This window comes from Alosa alosa, chromosome 5, assembly GCF_017589495.1.
Source record: "Alosa alosa isolate M-15738 ecotype Scorff River chromosome 5, AALO_Geno_1.1, whole genome shotgun sequence".
Taxonomy (NCBI): Eukaryota; Metazoa; Chordata; class Actinopteri; order Clupeiformes; family Clupeidae; genus Alosa; species Alosa alosa.
Genome location: NC_063193.1, coordinates 16,762,256 through 16,789,584, shown reverse-complemented (window position 1 = coordinate 16,789,584; position 27,329 = coordinate 16,762,256). Strand labels below are relative to the sequence as shown.

The 27,329-nt window shown below is 44.0% G+C and overlaps 2 protein-coding genes across 6 annotated transcripts in view; both read right to left on the bottom strand.

Moving 5' to 3' along the window:
* Window positions 1-24,010, bottom strand: part of si:dkey-220o5.5 (actin filament-associated protein 1-like 2) — a 34,668-nt gene extending 10,658 nt beyond the window's left edge. Inside the window, exons 1-10 of one of the 2 annotated variants that reach the window (XM_048242544.1) lie at window positions 23,783-24,010; window positions 22,568-22,674; window positions 14,667-14,801; window positions 12,167-12,244; window positions 11,911-11,978; window positions 4,955-5,054; window positions 4,408-4,625; window positions 3,988-4,164; window positions 3,335-3,427; window positions 2,310-2,397 (exon numbers count right to left, since the gene is read on the bottom strand). In XM_048242544.1, the coding sequence (XP_048098501.1) occupies window positions 2,310-2,397; window positions 3,335-3,427; window positions 3,988-4,164; window positions 4,408-4,625; window positions 4,955-5,054; window positions 11,911-11,978; window positions 12,167-12,244; window positions 14,667-14,801; window positions 22,568-22,571 (961 nt within the window). In that variant the 5' untranslated portion in view covers window positions 22,572-22,674; window positions 23,783-24,010. The remainder of the gene's footprint in view (window positions 1-2,309; window positions 2,398-3,334; window positions 3,428-3,987; window positions 4,165-4,407; window positions 4,626-4,954; window positions 5,055-11,910; window positions 11,979-12,166; window positions 12,245-14,666; window positions 14,802-22,567; window positions 22,675-23,782) is intronic. The other variant, XM_048242543.1, reaches the window with a different exon arrangement.
* A 542-nt stretch (window positions 24,011-24,552) lies between these two features.
* Window positions 24,553-27,329, bottom strand: part of LOC125294980 (dematin-like) — a 96,883-nt gene continuing 94,106 nt past the window's right edge. For all 4 annotated transcript variants that reach the window (XM_048244082.1, XM_048244081.1, XM_048244084.1 and 1 more), the window contains one exon: window positions 24,553-27,296. In XM_048244082.1, the coding sequence (XP_048100039.1) occupies window positions 27,183-27,296 (114 nt within the window). In that variant the 3' untranslated portion in view covers window positions 24,553-27,182. The remainder of the gene's footprint in view (window positions 27,297-27,329) is intronic.

Here is a 27,329-nt window from a genome sequence, read left to right as displayed (position 1 = left end):
TTGCTGTAAACCAAATCAATCGAAGCGCACTCAGCTCACGTAAATGAATAGGCACCGATGCTCATCTGTCCATCTTTGTATAAAGCCCGCCCAGACGATTGGATTGGTCCGCACAATTCAAGTATTCATAGAGGCTTGTCAATGGAACAAGTCCAGACCGAACTTCTCAAGCTCAAATTTTGTGAGCGGGGCTAAGTTCGGGCTGGCTTCCAGGCTAGAGAAGCTCACCAATGAACAAAACAATCCCAAAAATGGAAATGATCAGCAAATGACTTAACAAACCACAACATGTGAACACAATGGTAACTATGAGCAAAACAAAGAACCATAATCTCTGCGACGAAAGTGTTGTGTTTAATAATGTAACCAACCACACAAGCATTATGTAACTCCAGATACTTAGACAGTGAGTGTTTCATTCACACAACCACAACACTCGCACTATAAGAATGTGGCTATGGACAAAGTTAAGAAGTGCTGGCCATTTTGTGAAAGTTCTGGAACCATGTATTGGCTTTAATGTTCATGGGAATGGCTTTAATGTTCATGTTTTGACGTCTTTCCGAACAAAAAAACACTTGGTGTCACGCACTTAAGACTTTTATCAAAGGAAAACCAACCACTCACACACCTCTACCAACTACCTCATGAGTTTGCTGTATGACTTTTACACCCCGCCCACACACACACATTATCTAATTACTGAATGAAGGCACCAGCCCTGAAACATTGAAAACGAGACGACTCAGGAGTAGGTCTTCCTTTTATATAAATCACCTGACTCATCTTTTTCCATTTATTTACCCTCTAATGACATTTCAGAACCTTCCTTGTGACACACACAACCTCTAACTCATGTCTTTACACCAGTGACCACCTAGCACATTAACTATCTGACAAATACCACTTCCCCATATTCTGTTCCCAACCACTGCACAACACTGCAGTTAGTTAAGTAAGAGCTAGACTTCTGATGAATGTTCCTCTGTCTTTCATCTCTAACATGCTTCAAAGAATCTCCCCCTCTTACAGAGTTGCTTTTCTCTGAAGGAGGCCAGTTTGAAATTATTATAACTTGGTTAATATAGTTAATATAACACGTCAACGACATTGATCACATGGTTCTCTTTATGGCTTACGGTGAGGCCGGTCCCCAGGGCCCTCCACCGATCACTGACATGGCAGCTCTATCTGTGCTGCTATAGGATCAAGAGTTGCAAGCACTACGATGTAGCAGACGTTTCCTAGATTTCACCTGCTTACAGTGTTGCTCTCCATTCCACTTCTCCCTCCTTCTTTGTCTGAGTTTCCAAGATATCCTGCCTATTGCCCTTTTAAATGCCTATTGTCAATCCCACTAATCAACTCCATTTACTTATTTCTATGCATTGCAATGCAGTGACTCACAGGTGCTATCCCAATGTCACTGGGAACGTAAACAAACACATCGGGGTTGCCCTGGCGACAGCCCACGCCATACCCTCGGGTCCTCCCTGCACTGCTACGCCAGAGGTGACAATTGAATTGAGCAGGAATTTGGGAGCAGGACAATGCCCCAGTGTGGCATCCACAATGCTCGCATCCTGTCTGGTATGTCCCACACCCGGCGCCCAATCCCCAATGCAATGCCAAAGGACAATGCCACACATTGTACATCTCACTCAGTACACAAACACAAACACTTTGCTATTGATAGCATCCCTCTCAGCTGATGATGTACCGGTACACGGAAATGCAATGGATTTCCCTTGAGCCGGCAAGACGATGATAGTTTTAAGGGTGTTTGTACTGGTTAATGGTTGGCATTTTTAGGAGGACGGTAATTGAGTTTGATATAATGGCGACGAGGAAGTTTGTTCAGGAAATGGCGAAATCATTTTGTTCCAGGTGGAGGAATCTGCATCATAATTCTGTAACACAAGACTTTGACTTGAATAACAGTCTGTGCTCCCCAACATCTCCAGACTAACTGCACTCTGCTCTTTAATACATCTCAATTAATTTCTAGGCCGTGCAGTGAGAAAACATTGTTTGTCAGTGATTGAGGAAGAGTTTATTGGAGAAAATTAGAAAAACAATAAATATGATTGGGATGCCAGCCACATGCCAGCCAAACCCATTTAGGTTTGTGTGTGTGTGCGTGCATGCGTGCGTGTTGTGTGTGCGTACTGTGTGTGTGTGTGTGTTTGTGTGTGTGTGCGTGTGCGTGCGTGTTGTGTGTGCGTGCTGTGTGTGTGTGTGTGCGCGTGTGTGTGTGTATGTGTGTGCGTGCTGTATGTGTGTGTGTGTGTGTGTGTGCATACACTCACCTCTGTCCTTGCTCTCCTCTGGGCTGGGTGCTGAGGGCAGAGCAGAGAGCCTCTCGTCATCTGAGTCTGTGTGCAGAACCGTGCTGGACTGCAGGCAAGAGACACAAAACATACTGTAAGTGCAGCGGTCAGAGACACAGAACATACTGTATGTGCAGCGGTCAGAGACACAGAACATACTGTATGTGCAGCGGTCAGAGACACAGAACATACTGTATGTGCAGCGGTCAGAGAAGAAGGATCGAAGAGCAGAGGATCAAAAAAATGTGGGTGAGGGGGACAAAGCAGGCCATGTGAGAGGGACAGATAGATGGGGAAGACATGAGAAGAGAAGAAGAGAAGAGAGGACAGAGGGGGAGAAGAGGTATGGCAGGAAAGGAGAGAAGAAAGGATAATGAGTGGAGGATGAGGATGAGCAGAGACAAGGACAGAACAACAGAAGGTGGATTTGCTTATCTGAATTCCAACAGAACTCTGAATAGTCTCTTCACCTACTACAGCCCAATCTCAGCTCATGAATTCATATATAGACAATCCTGCACATGAACTAACTAACGTTAAACACCTGGGATTCCTGCAGGGTTCCCAGTGGCTTTGTTTTTGGTCCTAAACGGATTGCCGTAGAAATGAGGACTACTTCTAATGATGAATGGGCTCTATCTCTCAAAGTTGTGTACAAACAGATGAGTTCTGCTGGCAGTACAGTGGTGACTGTTGTCCAGGACCCACAACCCCCCTTTAGGAGTCTCAGGATGGGTCACTGTTATGCTGGGTCAGTCCCCACACAGAAAGGCCCCCTCATTACCCTGACAGCAGCACTGAGCTGAGAAATGAAAGGGAGACTTTGAGCGAGGAGCAATTAGATGAGAGACCCACTTAAAGCTTGCATGAGCATGGCCAATATACTGTAGCTCTGTCGACATTCAGAGATACTTTTCCTTGCTAATGTTATTTTGCAGGGAGGAAGGGGTAGTGTGGTGGTGGGGGGTAGGTAATTGAGGACACTGTCGACAGAGTTGCTTTACCCGGCAGGAGTCCAGCCTGTCAGACTTCAGCATGGACGACGAGCCGTGGGACTCAGGCTCACAGTAGCTAGAGCCGCTCACCTCCTCAATGATCTGTAGGGAGAGATAGATAGAGAGAGCGAGGGAGAGAGAGAGAGAGAGGGAGAGAGAGAGGGGAGAGAGAGAGGGAGAGGGAGTAGATGTGGACATCAGTCTTTGAGGCTGTTTCATAGAATATTTTGAGATATGTTCCTTTGGTATGGTACTCCATTTATATGTTTCTATGTCATGAGCACTCTTCAGCCAAGACTGCTCTTCTGTCTCATCACATGGGTCTTTCATTCTCTCACGTCTCACTCTTTCTGAATTCTTCTCTCTTCACCTATTCTCCTTTTCCAGCTTTCCATGTTTGATGTGACTGATTTCTCTTTCACTTTAAAACCCCCTTCTCTGACTAAGCTGGTTAAGGAGCTGGACTGGCATGCAGTAGCCAGAAAAGTTGTGGGTTCAATCTGGCTTCCACCGTTGTGTCCTTGACACTTAACCTAGAGTTGCTCCAGGGAAAATGGCCCTTGTAATGTAATTGACATACTGTATGTAAGCAAGTCTCTTTGGATAAAAGCGTCTGCTGAATGAATAAATGTAAATGTAGTGCTCAGTGAACACGTCCAGACCTTCCTCCACTCCTCAGCCTGCTGGCAGCTCTGGAAGCCCATTATGACCGTGTCGGAGCCGGCCACCACCTTCAGCTCGTGCTGCATCTTCTTGCTGTGTCTGGACTTGTAGACCACCTGGCAGCCCAGCAGGTTCAGCTCCAGCAGCGGGTTCAGGTCCTTAGCACACTTGTAGCACTGTCAGCCACACACACACAGACAGACAGACAGACAGATAGGGAGGGAGACAAGATGTAATTGGTATGTTAGTTTATTGTGTTTAATTTGGCTACGTTCAATGCTAGTGCTATACTTACATTAGACAAACATAGTGTGTTTCTTAAATTGTGAGCTTTTGTTTCCTGACTTCTTTGATCCTTTATTTGGTATAACATGCACGCACACACACACGCACACAAATACACATTCTCTCTCTCTCACCAGCAGCAGGTTGTGTTTGATGATGAAGAGCTGGCGCGTCCACTGGCCCAGCCACTTTTTCCTCCTCCACAGGTACCCGCAGATGCGCGACTCGGGCAGGGGCCGCAGACAGGGCTGTGAGGCACTCCACTGGATGTAGTGGGCCCTGTCCTTCACCAGCTCCCCGTCGTCCTCCTCGCCGTACGACTCGTAGTGGCTGCTGTCCGAGTCCCCTTTATCTGGGCAGGCCAGAAAACACACACAACAGTTTCTCAACTATTCATGGTTAATCGACCGCGTCGGCAAACTGTAATATTTTACAGAATTATAAAAGCTATAGGAGGTAATGGATGAAAATGGGATAACTGCCCAACATGAAAGAGGGCAATTTTCAGCAAAGGGGAGCACAAGAGGGGTATAAAAACAATAATACAGTCTAATGAATACTTAACAATGGGGGGGTTTTAATGTATAACTGCAGCATTGCTCTTTTTGGCTGTTTTGGTAAAGCTGATCGGGCAAATGTAACAGAGAAAGGGTTACATGTGATTGGTTGTAGAAGTTGTACCTGTGATGTGATTGGCTGGGACAAATGGCTCAGCTTCTTCATAGCAGTCCTCTTCCACCGGACCTTCAGGCGGGAGAGGAGGCACGGGTGGACCCACAGACTGATGAGGAGGAAAAGGAGGTGATATAAGACATCATACATCTATTGTCATATGAGGAGGAAGAGGAGGTGATATAACACTAATGTTGCATTCTTAAACACCCAGGCTGACAGGCAGAAATATAAAAACCTTTTACCTAATCTTACTGTACTGTATGTCAGTGAAAGGACAAGCTGAAAGCACCACTTCCCTGGGTCCCATTACATGCTGCTTGCATGGCTTCTCATATCCCTGTAACACAGATGATACCCAAATCTATCTGCCATTTCTGCCTGATGAGATGATGCCCATGGTCTCGGAGTGGATCTTGGATTGCCTCTAAGATATCCGCATGGATGAAGGAACTAATACTTGCCTACAAAGTGATTTCTGAGTCTACACACACTTACTTTACTGTAAAGCCCTCATAAAGACAAATATGCTACCCCTCATTATCCTCCAAAGCACTGACGCCTGTATGCATAACACAATCCAAACTATTCTCCCTTGTACTTCTCTGATAGTGAGAATCTCTTCACTCTCTTCAATCAACTTGCGCTTACCATGCACTCTTTAATCCTTTAACTTTCTTTTATACTGTTACATGAAGTCGCTTTGGGTGAAAGCATCAACCAAACGAATAACTGTAAAATGGAAAATGGAAAAGTATTGCACATTATGTCAATTATGCCAAACAATATGCCAGAAACCATTTGCACAATAAAAAGACACAATCTTCTTTCCTTCTCCTTTACCTTTTCATCTATTCCATCAATCTCCCCTTTCTCCCAGGGCGAGTTTAATCTAATCATTTTATGCTCTAGACACGTGTAAGACTTTCAGCATCGATTTCAGGAATTCCAAGAACACTAAAAGCTGATCCCTGCTACGGTTCCCAACAACTTCAGAGAGCACCAGAAACAGTAGGGTGCAGAGGATAAGCACTATCCAGCTCTAGGGAAGGACATCTTCAATACAGTCATTTGGTCACCAGAAGACCACAAGTCTATTTTCAGGAGCCAGTGAATTCACACAACATATAGCCTGCTTTTAGAGCAAAATAAAAAATCAAGTTCTCACAAGGTCAGCACGTACGCACACATGAAAACACACACAGACAAACACACAAAAGGAGAGCATGCAATCTCAGGGTCAAGAGGAAATGTCTTTCTTTCTTTCTTTCTTTCTTTCTTTCTTTCTTTCTTTCTTTCTCTCTCTCTCTTTTCATTTCACACACACACAAACATACATGCACGCACGCACACATACAAATTGCGAGACACATCATTTCAAAGGACTAAGAAAAACTCCTCAATGAAGTGTTATTCCAGGAGCCTGAGAAGACTCGCACACATAAACACACCAACACAGACACACACCCTGAGCGCGCCCTGTGTTTACGGGAAGGCCATTGAGCTGACCCCAGTGGTTGGCCAGCTGGGATGCAGCGACCAGCAGTGGCCAGAACTCAGACAAAGCCACTGGGGTCAGTCACTAGTGCTGGCGGAGCCAGGGCACAGCACCAAACCACCAGCAATAACAGACACACATACACACAGGTCCAGCACTTTCTGTGTCTTTCTTTCATTCATACAGGGTCTCTCTCTCCTCTCTTTCTCTCTCCTCTCTTTCTCTCTCTCAGAAATATAAATGACATATAAGGTAAATATCATTCATTTCTCTTGTTATAGAAAAGTATACATACATTCAGTCAAAAGGAGGCTATTGCAAAGGGACTTTTCTGGCTTTCTGACTCTGGATTGGCTTCCTCTGTGCTTGTTAACAGTCTAACAGCTTTGTCCATGTTACAATAAAAGGGATGGCCTTGTAGCCCTGTCTTGAACATACAAAAACTATATTTTGCCTGTACTGTTGGTTGTATGTGTGTGTGTGTGTGTGTGTGTGTGTGTGTGTGTGTGTGTGTGTGTGTGTGTGTGTGTGTGTGTGTGTGTGTGTGTGTGTGTGTGTGTGTGTGTGTGTGTGTGTGTGTGTGTGGTGACAACATAGCACACACATCATAGCACACACATCACAGTATTATAAGAGAGACATAACTATTCACTGACAGTGGAGAAGTGGTTGACCAATTGGAGTCACTGACCGACACTGGACACTATGCAAAATAAACATTGGTCAGGAGCAAAAATGCCACTTTGCAGCTTAAAGTGTTATGTCAGAATATGACTGATGACTGATATGGCCTAGCATCTTTGGTAATCAGTGGCCGGCATATTGATGCTTCCTTGAGAGAGTGAGTAAAAGGGACATAGAAAGAGGGTGATGTGGGGTTAAGAGAAGTTGCTGAGGCAGAGAGAGAGAGAGGTAGAGAGAGAGAGAGAGAGGGAGAGAGAGAGAGAGAGAGAGAGAGCTATAGAGTGAGAGAGAAGAGACGTGCATGCTGGGCTTGTAAAATCCTCAATGCACATTCCAGCACAGTTTATGGGAAAAGAGGAAGAGAGGATGGAGAGAGAAGAGAGGATGGAGAGAGAGAGAGAGGGAAAGGAAGAGAGAAAGAAAAATATACAGTGATATAGAAGAAGTTATAAAGCTGTCCAGAGAAGCCAAGAGTGGACACAGACAGCAATAGTGACATCAGCAGTGTTTACACAAACACACACACTCACACACACACACACACACACGCGCACACATAAAAACACACGCACACAAACACACACACACACACACACACACACACACACACATTCTCGTCCTGGTCCAAACCTCACGAACTCAAACACACTTCAGGATGGCACTGCTGAGTGCGTGCTCAGGCCCTACTCTAACCACAGAGAACATGTGCACTCATCTGACCTGCATTCAGCATTTTCCACTGTTTTACTCTTACTCTGGCTCTCTCCCTCTCCCTTCTCCTCTTTTTCTCCTTCTATTTCTCTCTCCCTTTGACTTTTCTTCTCCTCTGCTGCCTCCTCATCCTTCGTTCATATTCCCTCTATCTTCATTCTTTATCCATCTATCTGGCTTTGTACTTATCACTCCTTTTTCCTCTCTTCTCCTCCATTCTCCTCTCTTTCTTCTCTTTTCTTTTCCTGTCCAATCTTCTACTCTCCTCTCTCATTCACTCTGCTCCTCCTCTATTCTTCTCCTCTCCTCTTCTCTCTTCTTTTCTTGCCCCATGTGTGGTGCTGGTGCTGTGTGGCACTGACTAGAGATCTTTAGTGAATTAGGAGGCAGTGGGATCTGGCAGCCTCAGTCTCCCCAAGGAACTGTTCAAAAGAATGCCTTTCAATGCCTGCTTCTTCTGGGGTCAGTGTGTGCGTGTGTGCGTGTGTGTGTGTGTGTGTGTGTGTGTGTGTGTGTGTGTGTGTGTGTGTGGTTCTGTTACATGTAGATACTGTGTACTCAATACAGCGATGTGTAGTTGTGTGTGTGGGGATTTCAGCAGTTGCTTACAGCTTTGTGTGGCAATGTGATTCAATTTTTCTGAATGAACAGACCATGTTTGTGTGTGTGTGTGTGTGTGTGTGTGTTTAAGTGATGAATCAACTGCCAACTGCAATTTTAGCGCTTCTGAGGATCACATCTAAAAAACACATGTCCCCATCTGTGATCTACATGGACTAAATCAGTGTTTGTCACAATAATAATTCTCTCTCTCTCTCTCTGACTCTCTCTCTCTGCATCTCTCTCTCTGTATCTCTCTCTCTGACTCTCTCTCTCTGCATCTCTCTCTCTTTCTGTCTGTCTGTTGCCTGGCGGAAAGTCTTGCCACTGACCTCATCCTCCCAGGAGGCCCTTGCTCTCACCATCCCACTTCCTTCCTGCCGTGTGGGTGTTCTATCGTTCCATCTCTCTATCACTGCCATCGCTCCTCTCCATCCCTCCCTCACGTAGACAGGGGCAATTAAGGCACCGGCGTCCACTTCCTCCCCCAACTACCCCCCCCCCCCACCCAAAATAACATGTGGCGCCCTTGGTCAAAGCTTTCTAGTTTTCCACAGACCACTAGGACTGTGCTCTGCTCCCATGATTCTTTGCATACCTGCTATACCTGGTCCTGCTAGAATGGACAAATGAGTTATAGTCCTTCTGCTGTAACACAACACTGGCATTGAACTGAGCTGAAATAATGGAGTGAAATTAACTGGATTGAATTAATTAAGAGACAAAACTGAACCGGTATGTTGAACATTGGGTTGAATGGAAGAGAACAGATGATAAAGCCCAATTGGATAAAACAGAATGGAGATGCAGCAACAGGGTCAACTCTAGGGAGGGGCTATGGTGGGCTAAGCCCACCCAAGCATTGTGTCTTGCCCACCCAAACAAAGTCAAGTTTTTTTCAGCCTCAAAACCAACTTGGATGCAGATGAGTGTAATGTAGTTGATGTAGTTGAGTGTAATGGTAGTGGACTGGTACATAGCTATGCAGTAGGCGTAGGTATGTGTGTTAGGTAAACCCCCCTCCTATAAAGGAAAACTCTGGCCATTTTTCACATATACAGTATCTGTTTCTTTTAGTCACTGAGTAGCCTGCTGTCGGTACGAAGAAAAATTGAAAATTGAAAACAAACGGTGCTACCTAGCTCGAGTTGCTGCAGCCAACAGCTAGACTAGCCAGGCAGCTACAATTTACACACTTTTGGGGGCATGATTTTACAGATGCTCCAGAGTGTAGCAATGTAGCTGCCTGGCTGGTCTAGCTGTTGGCAGGGATGGGCAAAAATACATCAAAATGTATTTTAAAATAAAATATCAAATACCCTAATTTAATACAGTCAAAATACAGAACTACAAAATACATTAGCCACACCATGTATCTAAATAAAATACTGTATTTTTGTATTTTGAAAGAAATACTAAAAATACTCTTTAAAGGGAGCATGATATCACTTTGCAAACCTTCCATATCATAACAGCTTTTCTCTGCCTACGAGACATGCCATAACCTGCAACAGATCAACTATGATGACCTGACTGTTACATCTCATAGCCTAAATACTGTATCAGAGATGCACTCAAAAAGTCACAACTGAACTTGTCAAGAGGTACAAAGTGGAAACAAGTCTCTGACATCATTAATGCATGCCCAGATTGAGCAATGTGGCAAGGCTACATACAGTGACCGGTTCCATGTGTTCCGGTTGAATGATGAAAGTTCTCAAGAAACTAATTATTAAAGTTCTGAAGAAATGTAAGGGTTGGTACGAGAGGGAGTGTATTGTGTGTGTGTGAGTAACCTCATCTTGCACTGGATCATCTTCCTAAATCTCAATATTATGATCACAAGTCTGGGCAAATTACTAACTCAGCACCAGTCAGAGGCTACATTCATTGTTGCACTTTTATGATATCCTCACATTACCAAAAGTAGGCTATTGGTTTGACCAAAAATATTTGGCTACAAAAATACACCTATAAAGTATTTTTAAATACTATTTTGCATTTGAAATACTTATTTTAAATACATGTATCAGAAATACTGCCCATCCCTGGTAGTACAGATTTTTTTGTGTTAGTGCTTTGTGTTTATGTCAATTTTGATCCAATTTGACCGCTTTGCTATGTTGCCCACCCAAAATTTCTACCAGCCCACCCAAATGTAGTATGTTAGAACCGGCCCTGTGCTGCAACCATAATCAACTTAATAAGATTTTAATAAAGGTCAGCAATCAGACAGAGAGTCCGGCTGCACTCATTATACATCCTAGGTGTCCTACTGGTAGTACCTACCTACCTACTAGTTCACGCTGGAGGTTTATTTTGGCTGCACCCACTGGGCCACTTGAAAGCACTCGTTAAAGTGCAGGGGCACAACCTCTGACCCTCCGAGCCGCTCTGCCCCTGGGTGACAGCAGTGGCCAGGACCTCCCCAAAAAAACCTCAGCGCTGCATGCACCCTCTCATCAGCATCCCCACACATGCAGGCACGCACACATGTACACACACACACACACACACACACACACACACACAGAAGGTCAAACACAAGCACACACACACACACACACACACACACACACACACACACACACACACACACACACACAGACACACATACCCAGAGTCGGCACATATGAGGTCTTTCTGTAATGCCCAGTGCACTGTGCTCTGTCATTACGCACGGCGACTCAGCACTACCCGACCTCAAAATACACACTAACACCGGCGAGTTGAACTGCCCAAAAGGCACAATACTACAGCATGCCACATTCACAATACAAACAGCCCTGCAGAATACATACACACACACACACACACACACACTCACACACACACACACACACACACACACAAAATACGACACAAAAAACATCACAAGGCTTCTACACACTACTGAAACTTACAAATACATATACAGTACAGGTCATGCTACACAGGTCACATGCCACCATGTTACACAACACTATGGTGGTGCTATCCACACAGCTCCACAATATAATGGGGTGACCTGTGCCAAGAGGCAGTCAGTGTAGATTGCAACTGCAAATCACCACACAAGCCAGGGCTGCATCCCCACACAACACAAAAGCACTGACAACAAGCCTATAGGGACTGACAACACGCCACAAAGCCAGTAACTAAATTACGCCCGCCAGACCTCCCCAAACAACGGCCAGACCGTCTGTACAGCACATACAAAACACAGAGCGATTACTACATGAAACTACATTTCATCTCTAAATTAGCAGAAAGGTTATATTTATATCAACACTTGGACCGTCAAACAAAGTTATATCAGCATGATGTATCCAAAGATACGTTATCCGAAATGGCCCTTCTGTTTGCACTTCTGTTTTTGGGTACTTGCAACATGTGGTGTGTGTGTGTGTGTGTGTGTGTGTGTGTGTGTGTGTGTGTGTGTGTGTGTGTGTGTGTGTGTCTGTGTGTGTATGTGTGTGAGAGAAAGCCTTACCCCTGACCGAAGCCACTCTGTAGAGGATGAGGATGGGAGCTCTTCTGAGGAGTCCACTTCAGCACCAGCTGATAAACACACACACACACACACACACACACACACACACACACACACACACACACACAAACACACACATCTAACTGATACATTCAGTAGGTGTATCTTTATTTGTGCGATCACCTTTTGTGTCAACTGTCTGAGTGCACAATCTTGTGGCTGGGTCTGTCTGCAAGCCAGCAGCCATGCTGCTTACCTGAGCACTGGTTTTCCCTGAGATCACTGTTAGGAGCTCCTGACGGGCAGTTCATGATCATGTATTCAGCATCTTCAACTTCAGAGACAGAGCAGGAAAAGAGCATGGAAGAGAAAGGCAAAAGACACTGCAGTCACACACAACCCAAAGGGAATAACCGGAATACTTAAGGTTACTCAAGGTCAGTTGATATATTTCTGTTTTGAAACTTCAGCCATCAAGCTTTCTAGTATACAGTGCATACCACAGATCTCTAGAGGCACGTCGGCCTGTGAGTAGAAGCACTTCTTCTACTTTATATGTTGCCTCAGACACAAATAAAGGGAAATGGGCTAGATTTTAGTGTAATGCCATCGGACAGCCACCATAAAACACTCCAGCAGTCAGAGCCACTACGTCAGGACACCCTGCTTCGCGGCTCATAAATGTCCACAGCACACGGTCGCCTTCACCTCAGCAGACCCTGCTCGTCTGCGTTTGGTTGGACATAGCCCTTCGAGACGGTGTCTGACAGAGAAGTGGTACGGGTCGGAGATGTGGGGTCAGAGGCAGAGTGGGCAAGTGTAAATACGGCTGCCCTCAGCCCTGTTCCTGGCTCATCCTGGTTTAGCCTGCAGCTCCTCGTGTGTGTGTGTGTGTGTGTGTGTGTGTGTGTGTGTGTGTGTGTGTGTGTGTGTGTGGTGTGTGTGTGTGTGTGTGTGTGTGTGTGTGTGTGTGTGTGTGTGTGTGTGTGTGTGTGTGTGTGTGTGTGTGTGTGTGTGTGTGTGTGTGTGTGTGTGTGTGTGTGTGTGTGTCATAGGCTTACAGGTCATAGGCTCTGTCAGACTTGCAGTGAGGAATGGTGGTAGTTCTTCAATTACAGAACTCTCTACATCTCAGACGATCTACACAAATATCCCCAATGTTATGAGTTGGATATTCGCTGTTGCATGGCCAAGTATGCTTTTTTTGGAAGGTTTTAATTCCAGACAGATAAAGTTTGCTCTCCTAGACACTGTTGTCATGTTAACATGTTGTTTTTGAGTGTACGTTTCAGAAGCGTTGTAAACACATGACGATAAAATAAAAAAGCTTTTAGATAGTCACCCCAGGCTGATGTCACACCTGGTAAATGTATATTTGGAACTGAATTTTATTGTAAATGCATTCCAAAGTGTTGGAGGTGCAGTATACAAGTGGTGCTATTCACTGGACAGTTTTATACATAATCTCTCACATGCACACACACACACACACACACACACAGATATGGTGACACTGATGAGATCTGAGCTCCAGTCATCATGACATCATGATCGGGTCACAGTGAACGGAAAGCTGTTTTTCATGGTGACACAGGAATTTATGGTCCAGAGTGGTAAGAGAGTACTGGACAGCTGGTTTTGAGTCTGGAAAGAGTCTGTCTGCTGCACAGCAGGTCACTGCTATTGTTTATGGTGGATCTGATATTCAGCTACAGAGCCGTCTGTCAGTGATTGCAGCCATAAATGACTTGCTGGGGACAGCTGGGATAATCTGCTATAGGCCAAAACACAAAGGCAACTGTGATTCAGAGGGAGATTTTCTTTTTATCAGTAACACATCCTGCTTCTGTCCTTGGCTAACTAAACCATCTCTATGTTCTACCTAGGATAGTTAATTAATTACCTTCGCCATGCTGGATCACATAAGATTAGGCTGGAATGGACTACTGTCCTTGTGGAGTAGAGTTGCATTTCTTGAATATTAGGTAGGGTTCTATGGTGTCTATAGACCCTTTCAACAATAAAAACAAAAACAATGCTTGAACGTTCTATTTGGGCCCCAATCTACTTCCTCTGCATTAAGATAACATATGGAATGTTAAAACGGAAGTCTTGTGGGGCCAACTATGATGCTGATAATGGAACTCTCTTGAAAGGGTCCATACCCAAAAGGACAGGCTTCCGCTTTTATTTCCCAGAATTACGCTAAAGAGCTGACTGAATGGGAACTGAACTGTATACTGCAAAAAATGCTGACCAAGTGTTATTAATTAATGTTTTTAATACAAAGAGAATTACCTAGTGCTTTCTTAGTAAGATCACTTTGACTTGAGTTTAATGGACAGATGCCTTATCAGGACAAATTTGCTCTGCACTGACAGCCAAATTTGCTTGTTCTAAGCACAAGGATGCGTAGATTTGCAATAATTTGTCTAACAAACAACTTGGCTTATTCTTCACTGGGACTATGAGAGTTAGTAATACAGTGTTACTACCCATACAAAAACAGAACAAAGTCCTAAGAGAAGCTATTTGTTAATGAGACCTTTTCTAGAAGAGAGCTTGCCAGAGCCACATAGCCAAGCACTGTGTAAGAGTTGTACTTAGCACCAGAAATGTCACTCCGACATGGATAATGCCACAGTCTTTTCTTCTCCAGCAATCTCTCATGGTGTAACACTGCCACAACTATGGCTATGCTATCATCAGTGCCAGCATGGCAAGCTGGCCATAATGAACGCAGGCAGTATGTTTACCAGCTGGCTCCTTGTCCTGCAGTCTGGCCAGCAACTCGGAGATGGATTTCTTCTGGGCCTGGGCGATGTAGCTGAGGTTCTCACTGTCCAGAACCGACAGGAACGTCTGCAGGTCTGACAGGAGCCGGGCAAGAACTGCAGAGAGAGGGAGAGAAACAGAGAGAGAGGGTTAAAGTTTTCTCATCATAAAGAAAGAAAAGAAAGAAATATGCCGCAAATGAAGAGTAAGTGACCTGGAGTTTCACTGTAGTAGAACTGGTGAATCAAGACATAGGAAAAAAATTAAGATCCCTGAGTCACCCCGTGAACAGGCCCACTTCATTAAACCTTTCTGGAGTATCAGAGAGAACAGAGAACAGACCAGAGAAGGCCACTCGAGGCAAGTATAAATAAATATCACTAATGCTTGCTCCTGTGTTGTTGAGATATCTTTAGCCCTCAGAACTCAGAAATAGCACAATTGTGATAGAAAAAAAGACCCCAAAGTGTTCCTGGTGAGTTATTTTTGAGTTTCAGACACTCAAAATACCTAGAAGAAGAATGAATGGAAGATTCTGCCTAACTGCTGTGATGGTGTCGCTCCAGAAGGTCTAATTCCCTTACTAATTTGGACATCACCTTGCCTGCATTTGGAAAGGCTAACAAAGTTAGGACAGATTCATGGGGCCGCAACTTAAGTCATTCTCTGGATTAGTGGCAATTCAGCATTTGCCATGCCCAACCTAGGGTCAACATCAGACACACCCAAGCTCTTATGTTACACTAAACAAAATGATGCGCAATATCTCTATAATCAAATGTTGTACATTCAGTGCCGGAAATGGCTTTGACACATATAAATCAGAGTGAATAGATTTCCTCAAAGAATGTGTTACCTTGAAGGAAACATGTTATGAGTGTTTTCTTTTTTTTCTGTGGCTGTGAAGGATCTGAGAGAGTCAGAAGAAAGCTATGCAGTGCAAAGCATGACCAATAACGAGGAACTCTCCAGTAAGAAATCCAAGTCAACCAAATGAGCCACGAACAGGTGTGTGTGTGTGTGTGTGTGTAATGAGATGTGACTGTGTATGTGTTTCTATAAATGACATTTTATAACAAAGCCACATGTACACATAGTATATTTGTATTTTTCTCAAATTATAAAGTATATATTTACAAACTTAACTTGTATAAACCATACTATAAATGAGTAAGTCAAATGAGTAAGTAAGGAGCTCTGTGCTTGTGGATGGAAAAACATTTTCATTGACTTTAAAACAAATCATCAACTTTTTGTGAATCATGGCACACGCATTTACAAATAATTACGTAACTTCCTTTTCTCTACAGATAGGAAGTTATGGGTGATTCTCTATGATTAAATCACTAATGTCACCAATGACATTTAGCATCTTCCTTGCTTGATGAATCCTCATTATCATTTACAAGTAATTGCTGCCCTTGAAATGTCTTTTCCGGCTCTTCTTCCTCTGCCCCTCCAACTAGTAGACGGAGAAACCCTCAGGGTTCCGTAGCACCAGGCGAGCTTGACCCCTGTTGTTTTGGCTTCATGTCTCTGTGTGTACAACATACAGACCCAGCACTGTTTGACCCTCATGACCCTCAACAAGAGACGACTTTAAATAGAAAGGGAGCCCAGTCATAGCGGTCTTTGTATCGCACCCTCATCATCATCACCCTCTCTCTCTCCTCTCTCTCTCTCCCATCAATCCCTCTGTGTCTTATTAAAATACAAAAACAGGGTGAGGGGAGAGAGAGAGAGCCAGTGTAGTGTAGTGTTGCTGTTCTACATGTGGGCTCAACAGAAGCCCTGTGCTGTGTAGCCTGGCCCTTGTCTAACTGGTAGACATAAAGGGAGTCCACAGTGGTCTTGGAGGAGCTGAATGGGGAGCTGGATCTGGATCTGAATGTGCCTCTGTTTGGGCCGCCGCGGGGACCCTGGACAAAGAACACACAACGGCACCGACCCTCAGTGAGGCCCACGCTCTCCAGTGGCCCACCACTGATGATTCATAATTCATGGAGCTTCAATTGCCCGCATGCACACTCACACATTCACTCACTCTCTCCCTCACACACACACACACACACACACACACGGAGACGTGACACATATGTATAGTATGTATCAATGCACAGTCACAGAAACATAGACAAGTGGATGTGGAGGAGAAGGGGCAGGACCTATGTAGAGTGTAAATCTACACAACACATGTAACATTCATACACATGTATGAAGGACACAAGGACACACACACACACACACACACACACACACACACACACACACACACACACACACACACACACACACACACACACATATATACACACACACAATGCTCACAGTGTAAAAGGAGTTTCAGACTTCAAAGACTTTTTTCCTGTCCTCTTCAGAGAGTCCCTTTCTGTATTTCTGTCCATCACAGACATTATTACAACTCCTCTCTCACGATAACTCCTAATCCATAACCTCTCTCACCTTCTCTCTCTCTCACACACAGACAAACATACATCCATACATGCATGCACACATCCCTCTCTCACTCTTCCTCTCTCTCCGTCTGTTTGTTTTTCTCTGGCGATACGGATGGAGACCTTTACAATGAGCCTATAGTGTGGCTCCTGTGATTCAGCTCCCAGCATGTTTGTGTGGCATGGTTCTTTAATGGGAGAAAGGTGACTGGGATAAGTGCTCCAACACCAGCCTGCTTGTTTACATCTGGAGGGGGCAGGCTGTAAACATGACTGAGTGGTTTAGAGGTGGTGGTGGTGCTGGGGGGGCCGGGGGGGTGAGAACAGTCTTTTGCTGTGGTGAGTGGGAGGCCTCGGTGGGGACTTGGCATTTGCAAGACCCACAGCTGAAACACTGACTGTGTGTTGTGGTTAGCTCATTTGTCCAAGTGCAGAGGTGCACATCTGTGTAGGTTTGACATAGCTTTGTACCATAGCTGTGACTTATGGGGTTTAGCGATAAAGGACAGAGGTGAATAACACATTCATCAGCTATGAGATAATGGCTGCTTTTCGTTGTTTGTTGATGGTATGGATTTCTCAGTCTGAGCAAACACACTCCACTGCAACAAGGACAAATGTAAACTAAATCATGACCACAAATGTCGTGCAATCTCAGTTAGAGAATCAACTCAGATCCACAAAAGCTAGAAAAGGTGCCATTGAGGAACATCACATGAGGTAGACTGAAACAGTCAATAAACACAATCAACAGTTGTTAGGGGCTCTCTTTATATCTGGGGAGCATAGAAACTTGTCTGATTTGTCTTCTACTTTATTACAGAGCTGAAAAGAAGCAATAAACAGCACTTAATTGTTGTTAGGTGCCAGTAGTTTACTGCTGTGGAACATAATACATGTGAAAGCCATTTTATCTGTCTCTTTTAAGTTGTGCCTTGTTTAATTTGTCCATTATGACAAATTTTCTATTCTACTCTAGAGGTGAGAGGTTAATGTGCCATTTCCAGAAACTGATCATTTGTCACATTTTGATCTCTTTAAGGCTTCCCTATCGAGGTTGTAGTCTCCGGTCTTCACAGGCTCCTTGTTGTCATCTGTGCAAACGCCAGCCCAAGTCCTCTACAATTTATGAGAAGGTCACGGGTAAGTGTGGGGAATCTAACAATGCCTTGGCTGTAAACCTCATGTAAACATCGCCAAAAGTCATTGAGCGACACTACAACCATGAGAACACACAAATTCATTATTGCTTTTGTGATGCAATAAGTTGAATGTGTAACAAACAGCTGGACAAGATTTGATTAATTGAAATATTGCCTATTCTTCATTCGTAAGGTCTACAAAACATTATAGTTTCCTATTCTGCACACATTCTATAACATGGAAAGAGGCCATTCTCATGACGGCTGTTCGTCAGGCTGTTAACAAAGAGTCACCTTGTTTCCCACCAACTTTGCGCGCCAGCTATGACCTTCAGATCTGTCAGATTCACCACTCACATCTTAACAGCAAAGTCACAAAGCAAACACAATCCGGTCAAACAAGTGTCAATGCCTGACTGATCGGCTCGCAGCATTAACCAGCAGTAGTGCAAGAGACCAACACGCTACACAAGCGACTTCACTCCAAACACTCTCTTAGAGAATCCTCTTGGGACCGCAAGCCCCACAGCAAGCCCCACTTCTTCTAACTGTTTATGCGCATATATCCGGGCTGCCTGCAACAAGAGTTTATGACCTTTTGGGACATGGCAAGTCACCAAAACTACCTCTGCACTCTACTATCCTTAACCAGGAGGAGACTGCTCTGGTGGCAAAGCATGAGAGCTCTCTTTCTCTCCACTTTAAACACTCTCAAAGTTACAGACTGTGAGCACACAGCTGGGAAGCCTCTGCTAAAGGGAGACATGCTGAGTCTCTCTCCATGCATAGTCTCTCTCTCTCTCCGGTGGGTTCAGTGGGCACTTTTATGTCCTTCTTCGCGGTTACTTTCTGTCTTTCCTTTTTTTCCTTTTACCTTTCTCCCTCTCCTCTTTCATTCACTCACTTTCTATCCACTTCTAGTCCTAATGGAGGGCAGGATTCAGTCTTAATAATTTCCTGCCAGGCTATTTCCTCTCTCCCTCGAACCTGAGGAGATAGAACTCTGGCAGTTTTCCCTCAAATGATGTCACAGACCACCCCATTTCAGGTCTCCATCAAACAGGCTCTCTACGGGCAATACTAAATAAGATTAGAAATAGGTACTTTTTGGGGGTCATTAGGTCCCTTTTCCCACTTAAATTGTTATTGTGAAGTCCTGAGAATGAAACGCACCGTACATCCCCTTGTGGTAACAACAATTGCCATGTTGTCTACTCTTAAACCAGACATTACGAGTACAATTTTGGCTTTTAGTGTTTTAAGCCCCCAATGTTGTCTTCCGGGCAGCGCTGCATGCAAGGCACTAGGGTTAGGCAAGGGTTAGGGTTAGGGTTTCTTAAGGTTAGGGTTAGGTGCCTTGAAGTCGATGGTGGCAGTGCTACCTTGAAGTTGACAGTGGGGGCCTAAAACACCATCGAGCTACAAGTTTTGACCAAGAAATGTACCTAACTCGTGCTCCAAGTTTGTTTATCAAAGCATCTCCCGCTCAGCTGTAAAAACATGAGTTATTCCATTATCATCTTTAGGGGGGCAGATTACAGAGGCATTTCCTTGTCGCCATGACAAATTGCCCTCTACTTGGTCCCAGACTCTCCCTTGCGGCACTCTCTGAAGAGAGCAGCTGACCGCAGCTAAGCCACCAAAGGTGTCTGAGCAGTCCTGGCTAAACTCACTGACCAGACAGCTGCCATTAAGTCCTCAAAATGGTCTTCCTCATGGTCTCATTTCCTCACACAATCCCTAATATCCGATGAGGTCCTTACATTTCCGAAACAAAAGCAACAAACTTCCTATATGAATATGAGACTAAATTCTAATCGTGACGAACAACAAACCATAATTGGCAACCTATGTGAGGCATTGGAGTTAGGTCTGCAGGCCACAAACATTGATTTCCCATTTCTTGTCTTATCTCAGCAAAAGATCTAACCTCACACAGAGTCTCCATCTGTTTCAAAACAAACTGAGCTATGTGGTTGTCATTCATTATGCTCATATCACGTTCCCTGAGGGCAAGCCCCCTTTCACCTCTACATTCATTAGCAAAACTAATGCTTTGGAAAGAGCAAGGGCATTTTCCACATTTCGGAAATGCTTCAGACACCCACTCTCGTGTTTTTCTACAATGGGGGAGAAGAAAGCCATTTTTTCTTTCAGGATCGAGGGATGAGATGGGAGCCCTTGGCCTCCAGCTGACTGAAGCCCACGTCGGCCTACGCTGAGGGCTGATGGGTAGGAGGAGGTCTGCCAATCAGATGGGACCGCTATAGTCCAAGAAGGGCCCACATTCTGGTTTGTTCGGTGGAGGTTTCCCTTTCAGATGGAACTCCTACCCTCTTATTCCAAACCACCACTGTTTGACTGATTCCGCTGCACATTCGCTTAAAAACAGCCTCACCACAACACAAAATCACTTCTGGTTGCAGCAATGACCTGCAAAAAAAAGACCTAAATGAGAAGGTGGCCGTCCAGATTGGGACATACAAAGCCATGATCTCATTGCAAAACTCAAAACCCTGTTTCATCCACCACAGCTGTATTAATCACACAAAGCAAGACATGTGAGGGTCCCAGTAAAGTTTCAGAACGTCACAGAAACCTCAAGAGGATTCTCTTCCACATAAAAAACATAACAAAATCAAGAGGTACGAAGGAAAGGGGGGAAAAGCACTGGAATTCTTTCATCCTCAAGATGAAGATGCAGACGTATAATGAAGTGGGACATCCTAGTTGATAAATCAGGCATGTGGATTCATGTCTGTGAACACCCCAAACACACACACACACACACACAATATGGACATCTGATTCAAAAGTGGCCCATATACCTGTGATCAGCATGATCTACAATCCAACTATGTAAATCGCCAACAAACCCCTTGTCATAAAGAACAACAAACTTAAAGTTGTTTGTTTTATGTCTCATGCAATAAGTGGGATAAAACCAATCCATTACCAAATACTTTAACACAAAGGGACTAAGGTAATAGTAAGTTAAGCGTGCAAACTCATGACCTTGGAACTGTTAGAAATGTGCTCCATGCTTTAGGTTCTCACTCGAAACATAACCTCAAATGCCTTGTTTGTCATGCACAGGTCATTGATTGGCATGAAAGTGGTGGAGGTGTATGTGTGCGGTGGGATTCACAGTGTGTGTGTGTGTGTGTGTGTGTGTCTTAATGAGTGGGAAGAGCTGATGTTCCACATTAAAGAGCTCTGTCCTATCAGCTCCACATCCTGTTCTCCTTACCGCTGCCACTGGGCGCTTTGAAGATACCAAGTGTTTAAAGAAGTCGGGTGCCTTCGCAGAGACACTCTCAAATAAACTCACAAGCACGTAACTAACAACAGTAAACAAACTGTGTGTATAAACAGTAGACACAGAGATGCATGTTGTGCATGCACGCACACACACGCACCCATGCACACACGCACACACACACACACAACACACACACCTAAGTAAGAAGAGAACATCAAATAACTCAACAGTATCCATACCCTACACACATGGACAGTGCAGTGTTTCCCATACATTGACTAATTTGTGGCGGCCCACCACAATATCAAAATTGACCACCATACAATGATTTTCTATGTTGTACTATTGAAATGGGATGAAATCCTGTAGAATAGAATACTGCTAGAATACTGTTGGGTTGTCGAGGTTAGAACACTATAACGTTACAGCTACTTATCGTGCAAGGCAAGTATAACTATAGGCTATTCATTTTATTGACTCCAACACAGAACCCCCCGCCCCTTCACCTACCACTACAAATACAGTTCAATTCTGTGAGAAACAACTGCAGTGAATGGATGTTCAATATATCCTCGGACACACAAATGCACACTGAGACACAGACGCACATTTGAATGAGGGAAAAACTGGCTATCTTGCAAGGGTGCGGTTTGATTGACAATCATCTCTGCCATTTTGACTTGATAGTTTCAAGCTGCAAGCCATGGCTTTGAGCTGAGAAGTATATTTCAAACCACAAGGCCCTTTGAAGAGTGCCTCCAGCCCAGCTGTGCGAACAGACATGGCATGAGAGCGAGCCACTACAGCGGCCACTGGGCAAACAAACACTGTGCTGACATACGGTAGATCGAGAACGAATGGGCCTATCACACCCATTACATAACATGACATGCTATAGATTAGGCGCCTACTGACTAATTTCACATTCATATATTTCATTATGAGAGGAAGAGAAAGGCAAAGCAGGAAAGAGAGAAAGAGGGAGAGAGAGAACCTGGTTCAGTGTGTGATGTGTAGCTTACTCATCACAGCGCATCAGTGTGTAGCCTACATCTGTCTATGTTGGGTTGGGAGGAAAGGGCTACTGTTGAGGTCACATTCTTGTTTTATTTTGCCCAGACACAGACAGCTAGAATGAGGAAGAAGGAAGAATATCAATTGAAAGAGTGGGTGTCCATGACCCGGTAGCCTTGACTTCAGTTAAAAAAATCAGAGGACGGCAAAAACGGGCAGTTTGGAGGCATGTAATATTATCCATGATGTCATTTTGTTTCCAAACAGGGTCATTTTTTAGCGAACACGATACAAGAAAGGGAAATTACTACTACTAAAACCCAAAACAGTGCTCCGATACAATTGTTATGATGTTTCAACAGAAACGGTTTTGGAGTCAATCTGTCGTTTTTCATTACTAGTTAAGTAAACAATCCCGCGGGTCTGGTCTCTAGAGATTTTAGTGTGGCGGCGATAGAAGAGAGGAGGGTATTTCCGATAGCTTTTCTAAAGCCATTACATTACGCATTCCTTTACAATGATAAAAGTTGTTCAAAGTCTTTTTTTCAAAAACACCACGAATTCCATGGGCTTGACAGAGCTGGAAGGAATTGGTTGGTTACGTTGGCTGCATTACATGATTATAATTAAGAACTTACGCAAATCTTTACAAAGTTCCATATCAGTGACAAATGTGTCACAGACATAATATCAGCCACTACTAAGAGGGACCAATATGTAAAGTTAGCCAACAGTTGTCCGACTGGAATGTGCTCCTAGCTGGTATGTCTCCAGCTGGCCATCCATGGGGCAGTAGGCTATGATAACACTGGCTGTGAACTTAGTCTGTAAATTCACCAGTTGGCTATGCAGAATCCTCCCTAACACATTGACAAAATGTTCTTGCCTTTTATTTAATAAAAAAACAATGAGTAAACGTCTTGCTTAGCTACAACTTTTAACATGAAGACAATAGCCTACACAGAAATCAATGGCATGCTACTGACAGATAACCAAAAATCTAGTAACCACATCGTCATTTTTGTTAATCCGCCTGATTCTGAATAAACTCCTGAACTGACATAGCCTAGGCTACCAAAAGAAAAGAAAAAACATTGTTTTCCCATAAAATTGTTTTTAAGGTTCTTGTTTCACTCCCAAGGAATTTAGTGCATTCAAACGTAGCCTACAGACTTAACGTGAACATGTGTTGGCTGTATAGGCTCTATGAATTAAGAGTGTACCTTTTTGTTTGTCCATCCTTGCGAACAGTTCAAAGCTTTCCACCGAAGTAGCCTCGCACTCCTCCAGAAGTCATTGCTGTATCTGTAGCCCTCTTTTAGACTACTTCACAGCTGAATGACTGAGTTCACTATTATACAGCTTCTGTGTGTTTCTGTGGCTGGCTACCACTATATTACCATGTAACCACACGCACAACGTCCCTTTCCTGCCTCGAAGACCTACACTAGTTTGAGTCCCCCTCTCTTTTAAGTCTATAACCTGATACTGTCTCGGGGCCACCAAAGAGACCGCCTCTTGAGAGGTGAGGCCTAGACTGCTCCCTATCGACAGAAAAGTTAACTGGCATTGTGGAGGCACAGCGTCGCTGCTGGCGATTTTCTATCACTTGTTTTGCTGTCCTAAACAAAACAATGCAATTAAGGGCATTTCCCTCTCAAACAGTTGTAGTAATTATTCTGTCCACATTTATCATCTGTTTGAGTCTAATTAAGTAAATGTATGAAAAAAGAATCAATACATGAACTGTTGATGAACTGTTAATGAACTGTTCACTGTTTGTTCAGGGGTCATTATTGTGGGTCTTGAATAATTTATTTACCATTATTTAAGACAAAACGTCTATAAATTTGCATGTTTCAATGGCAGTAGTACAAACTCACCAGAATAATACTTTCCCTCTGTCATGTCTATAGATTAAGATAAAAAAGAATACTACACATGAAAACAAGTCTACAGAAAAACAGCAAACAGAATACAGTACTCAGTCCAGTCAGTTGTATTCAACATCCTTTATTTCGATTCTTACCAACACACCTTCACATAAAAAAGAACAACTTAAAATGATCCTGTGCGACAGTACAGTTGTATTTATGTCTATGAATGCAGCAGATATGTCTCCTGGCACAAGTTGGGTGCCCATAAAAGCACATGGAGTAACGAGGTGACACAGTGTGAAATAGCATGATGCACAAACACAGCTCCTCTACACCAGACAGGAGCTGAATCAATGGGGTGGGGCTCACCATCCGATCACATCTGACCCTGGGCAGTCGTGGTATCTTTTGGCCTAGTGGCAGTCCCCCGCTACAGTAGCCATATAGCTCTAAATGGCTAAGAAGATCCAAGCCATCTCGGCGAGGAATGACGCGGCAGGCACAGAGGACAATATGGTGATCGACCTGTGGTTATGTAATTGTGAGTGAGCATTTAAACATGGCAAGAAGACTTGTGACAGTGAGGGTTTGATGGAAGCCTGTGAAGGGTGAAGCTCCTGAAATTCATTCTCATGGGCCTTAGACAAAGGAGGAACATGCAAGTCTGCCCTACTGCTTGGCTCCCATCTTCGAAGCTCCTGCGCATATGAATGTGGCTTCAGGGTCATTTCTCATTTCCATTCACACCCATTCAGACCGGATTGCTATGGTCCCAAGCCAGAGGGGCAGGCTTGCATGTCACCAGTTTACTTACAAGAGGCAGTTTCAGCCAAATGCAGGTAAACATCGGAGTCTAAACTTGACCGAAGCCCAAGCCATGAATCAGAACTAATCTCGGGTTCCATATTTCACTGCTGGCTGCTGGGTCTAACAGGTCAAGTTCCGGATTGGCTCAGGTGTCATAGGGTGGAACTAATTCACCTAAGCCCGTAGGTTACAGTCCGTGTCTGTGGGACTTCGTTCTTTACATAAGGCAAAGTTAGCCCTCTCGTTTTTTGCAGTGATACTTTCAGTATACATGGAAAACGAATATTAATCTACATTCATACCTAGATATGTTCTTTTTGAGTTTTTTCATTATTATTAACTTATTTCTGTTCACTATTTCTTTGAAATTCATGCCACAGCCTAGGTAGATAAGATTGAGTCTCTCTGGAAAGTAAAAACAATAGCTGTACATCATTTAGTCACGGCAGAGAAACACAAGCTGTAATATTTCAAAAGAAACTGAATTAAAGTAGATAAAATACTCGAAGGACAAGAAAACGAAGAGGAAAAAATATCAATCTGCATTCCACTGGAGGAGGATTTTTATAAACTATGTTATATACAGAGAGGGCAGTGATCAGGGCTGCAAGATCAAACCATCAGGGAGAAGATATCTAAAGGGAGTAGGAGATAAATCTGTAAATTTGTGAGAAAAAAAATCCCTTTGTATCCTAAACTATCATTATCCTACATAACAGGAATACTGCAGTTCTAAACAATAGCAAGGGGCAGGATGTTACCACATGGTACAAGGTGCTTGTCGACGCATTAGCAGCAAAATGGGATAAAAGGAAGAGAAAAAACAGGGAGGAAGGAGGATGGTGATATACTGCCAGTAGGAATAAGTTAATCAGAGAGATGCTGCTTTAGATTGTTTTCTGTATGTGTCTCAAGAGTAGCCCACCATACAAGTAAGTAACTGTGCCAAGTGACTCCCGTGTAGAGTAGCGCTCCAGTTCAATACAGCACCAGTTACTATGTGCTCAAAAAGGGATGTGTTTGCATCAGTGAAAATATACAAAAGATTTTGGGAATAATTGAGTGTTTATGCATGTGTGTGTGTGTGTGTGTGTGTGTGTGTGTGTGTGTGTGTGTGTGTGTGTGTGCGTGGCGTGTGTGTGTGTGTGTGTGTGTGTGTGAGAGAGAGAGAGAGAGAAAGAGGGAGAGAAAGAGCATTCATTAAAGCATGTGTGAGTGTGTGGTTAAATGTTAAATAACTCAAACATAACAAAGAGGTGAACCCCAGGTGAAACCACTCCCTCTAACACCTCTACTTGTCTGCAGTGGCATCGCCACAGCCCGGTGAGAGCGGCCTGGTCTAATGATCAAGTCACAAACAAGTCGCCATTGTGTTTTTCTGTCGTGGCTTAACCTAGTGGCAGTGCTCTTGAACAGTGAGGCTTGTATTGGGTTAGTTCTGGGCCTGAGTGTCTGTGTGGGTTCTCAAGACCAGTTTCAGGCCTGTCCAGCCCAGACCTAGCCTGAGCAGTGACTATTATATATTAGCGTTGCTTCTCTATCATCCCACACACCTGTTGCTAGCTTGCCTTTCCCCCTGGCAATGCTCAAGCCTTTGTCATCTCAACAGGATCCTAGCATGTTGATTACAACTAGGAGAGACAGAGGAGAGACAGAATATTGAGGCATAGGTCAAACTGATTTGGTGTTTTGTTATTACTGAATCTGATAGCTGTGGTCTGTTATTTAGAATTGTAAAGGGATTCTGAACTCTTTTTTTTGACAAGTGCCAGTTGGACTGAGTGATGATTGGTCAGCTCCTCGTGGCATTCAGTGTCTGATTGGGTGAGTTCGGTTCTGTTGGGTTTTTCCAAACAGGAAGTGCTCTGGCTCCTCTTGATTTTTCAGGAGAGGAAAAAAAAAAGGTGGGAATGTTTTCCGTCCCTCCCCCACCCCTGTGCTAGAAGAGGCACGCTCGCTTCTTGAGCTCGTTCCGCTTCCACATGGACAGCCGATCAAATTCCTCGATGGACATTCCAAAGAGTCTCAGGAATTCCTCTGGTGCCAGGTGTCTCTGTGAAGAGATGCAAGGTCAGGGCCACACTAA